The sequence below is a fragment of the Acanthisitta chloris genome, unplaced genomic scaffold (genome assembly GCF_000695815.1).
Source record: "Acanthisitta chloris isolate BGI_N310 unplaced genomic scaffold, ASM69581v1 scaffold15214, whole genome shotgun sequence".
NCBI classification, from domain to species: Eukaryota; Metazoa; Chordata; class Aves; order Passeriformes; family Acanthisittidae; genus Acanthisitta; species Acanthisitta chloris.
In genome coordinates, this window is record NW_008670067.1 from 45,921 (window position 1) to 49,092 (window position 3,172).

The 3,172-nt window shown below is 40.9% G+C and overlaps 1 protein-coding gene across 1 annotated transcript in view; it reads right to left on the bottom strand.

Moving 5' to 3' along the window:
* The window catches only part of USP38 (ubiquitin specific peptidase 38), a gene marked incomplete at its 5' end in the record, with an annotated part of 17,144 nt that overhangs the window by 4,913 nt on the left and 9,059 nt on the right, over nt 1-3,172 (bottom strand). The window contains 4 exons of the mRNA XM_009073551.1: nt 1-414; nt 1,415-1,521; nt 2,329-2,422; nt 2,957-3,150. The exon at nt 1-414 is cut by the window's left edge and continues 925 nt beyond it. Coding sequence (XP_009071799.1) covers nt 1-414; nt 1,415-1,521; nt 2,329-2,422; nt 2,957-3,150 — 809 coding nt within the window. The remainder of the gene's footprint in view (nt 415-1,414; nt 1,522-2,328; nt 2,423-2,956; nt 3,151-3,172) is intronic.

A 3,172-nucleotide genomic window follows, 5' to 3' on the forward strand; every position in this document is an offset into this window, starting at 1 on the left:
ATTACTGTGTCACATCTACGATTTATTTCCAAGTTACTGACTGGTGTCTCTGCAGCAGGACTAGTTGCTAAAGTGTTAGTTTGCACTATGTAGTCATCTTTCACTTCAGCCTGTTCCATGTATTTTGAGCCAACATTCTCCAAGGAAGATGGAGGACAGAAAGCCAAGGAGAGATCTGTGAAAGCTTCTTCCTTTTGAGACATACTCTTGCAGTTCAAACAGCATATGGTAGTCTTTAATTTGCCTCCAAACATCTTCTCTATCAGAGTTCTTTCTTCACTCCCCACACAAGGTGCTTCAGCAAAGACTTGTGTTTTCTGGACAGCTTCTTGTGCCTGGGACTCTTCACTCATGATACTGTCAGAACTCCTTGCTGAAGACAAAGCTTTCAGAGTCCTCTCTTCTTCATGCAGCCTGAAGGCAAAGAAAAATAAAGCCAAGTAACTGTGATTGTCTCCAAACAAATACTGCTGCACTGTTTCAGACCTTTTTTTTTCCCCCCAGCTTTGCTAATGCAAATGCATTTATTGTGGGTTTCATGATATAGAACAGAGCACAATGGATATATTGAAAGAACTGGCAAAGATTAAAAAACTAACAACATTTTTATTATTTACCATTATCTTAATAAATCAGCTTTCCAGCTGACTGGTTCTGTATGTCAGATTTTGTAAGAGAATAAGCAGCTATTTATCTCTTGCCAGACTATTTCCCAGGAAAAGGTCAGGATTCTGTAGCCAGGAAAGTTAAGAAATTAAGGCAAGGAAAAACACACCAAAAAAGAAACCCAAGACAGGGCTAAAAAAAAAAAAATAAAATAAGAGCACACTATTTCACCATTGAGATAAACGTGGCCAGAAGTGTAATGTGCCATAAAGCAATATTGCTCAAGCCACATCTCAGCAAGCCAAAAATAAAGAAGGTTGCTAAGAAATTTAGGTATTTTTGGTTCATCTTTGCCAGAGTTCATTTGCCTGTCTATTAAACTGGTTATAAAAGCATGTGCATCTCTCTGAGCCCTATATGACCTGCATGAGAGACAGTTGTCTCCACCAACACCAACTTCCAGAAGCACAACCAAAGTGCTCCGAGCAACCACAATAATAGTACAGAGGGACCAGGACTAACACAACACCCACGTTCAGGTCTGGAGAAGTGGCACATTGCTACCACCATCACCTGTCTTACATTATGTGGGTACAAGATGCATCCAGACTTTACCACACGTTAAACCCAGGAAGAAAAATATCTCACAGACCATACAGACACCCAGAGGAAGACAGGGACGAGGCTGAAATTCCTGATCCCCACTCATGTGGTGGAGCTGCTACACAACTGTCCTAAGAGTTCACCATGCTGTGGGAAGGCTGTGGAGTCATTCCCATTAATGGCCATTAATTCCCAGCACCCATACCTGTCTAGCAGGAATCTGAGATACTCTGAGCAGTCCTGCTGGGATCGAGGGGTGAACCACGGTGGTCTGGAAGCTTCAAAGAAGATTCTAGGAGCATATGCCTCCCTCTGTGTAAGGGAAGCACAAACAAGGTTATGTAAGAACCACTAAAAACCTGATTATTTTTGGGCTACGTTATCCTACAGCAACTGAATGAAACCCAAGGCACACAAACATTTAAACAACTCAATCCTAGGAAGGGACAGGCACTCATTTTGGAGCAATCACCCCTAGTACAAGGATAAAAATAGCTGATCCTGCAGGCAAATATTAAATGTGTGGTGAGTGTAAGGCAGATATTACGCATAACAGCAGCTACTGTTCTTGTTGGCTAGTTACAAATGTTTTCTTCAGACCATCAGTATTTCCTAAGTACCAATTTATTTTTGAGCTGATCTAGCCTCATATCCTTCAATCCAAGTTTAGTGCTATTATTCAAAAAGAACAGAAGAGTTTTATGTCTTTCTAGCACACTCAGGATGTTCTGAACATTTAATAAAGTTCACTTTAGAGTTTGAATTACAATAAAAGGTAGTGTAAGAATCGCTGCAGAAAGTCACAGTTTATGCTAGAAAGTTACATAATGTCGGCTTGGGTATCAAGCCAGGTCTTATTTGGACTTTCTCATTTTCGATTCTCAAAGAAAACCTGTTACTGCCCATTTATGAAAATAACAAAATGCCAAAATGTTCCACTTAGGAACTTCTCCAAGTCCATGCACACCCTCTGAGAATCTGGAGGCAGACTCAGCCTCTACAAACCTACCAGGTTCATACTGAACCCACTTTAGAGGACTCCCATGGCATCATGTTTGTTTCTCAGCTTTGCTATACAGATCTAGGCTTGGAAAACAACAGAGGAAATAACTGACATACCTGGGTATGGGCCAAAAATGCAAAGAGATGCTGCAATTTTCTCATCAGTGAATTACAGCCATTCAGATTCAGAGATAACACATGTCTTCTGAAACTGAAATGCATGAGACAGATATTAGTTTCCTTGCTAGATTTCTCACACTGCAGTTATCACTCCAGCTCAGGTCATTACTTTACATGGAAAGAAAGCAAACTTGTAACCCGCAACACTTCTGTCTAACCATGGGGCACTGCTCTAGTGCAGATGCAAAACTGCTGTCCAGTAAGAACTAACAGTGCAAACACCTATTTCCTTACACATTTAAGTGTATAAGAATGGGCTATGGGCAGACAAACTGTTTTCAGACTGCAACAACAGCATCACCAGAAACTTATAATACTGAAGTGAGCAAGGAGAAAAGGATTTGTCTTTTGTCACGGGACAGGAGGATTTTTAATGGCTAAAACTGCAGTTTCACAGAGCTGAAATCTCTGTGATTCAACAAAGCAATGAGTAACTGAGTGCTAGGAAAACCCACTCAGCTCTAGCAAGCTGAGACACCCCAGGACATGTCACTGCTCTGTGAAAATCAAGGATGCACTAACTGCAAGAATTAATTTGCAATGAAAAGAACTGTTAAGAACTTACTCTGTAGCCATAAAAAGTGCCTGAATAACACTGTTCATGTAGCAAGTATTTCCTAGATTTATGAGACCTGTCTTCCCAGTTTCAGATTTTGCAGAAAGTCTAGATAAACAAGATGGCAAAGAACTGGATTGAGAAGTCCACGCACTCTGACTGAGAATCAGCTTAATCTTCTCCTCAGTGGGTTTGGGCAGATCCTGCGAGAGAAACATTGGACAC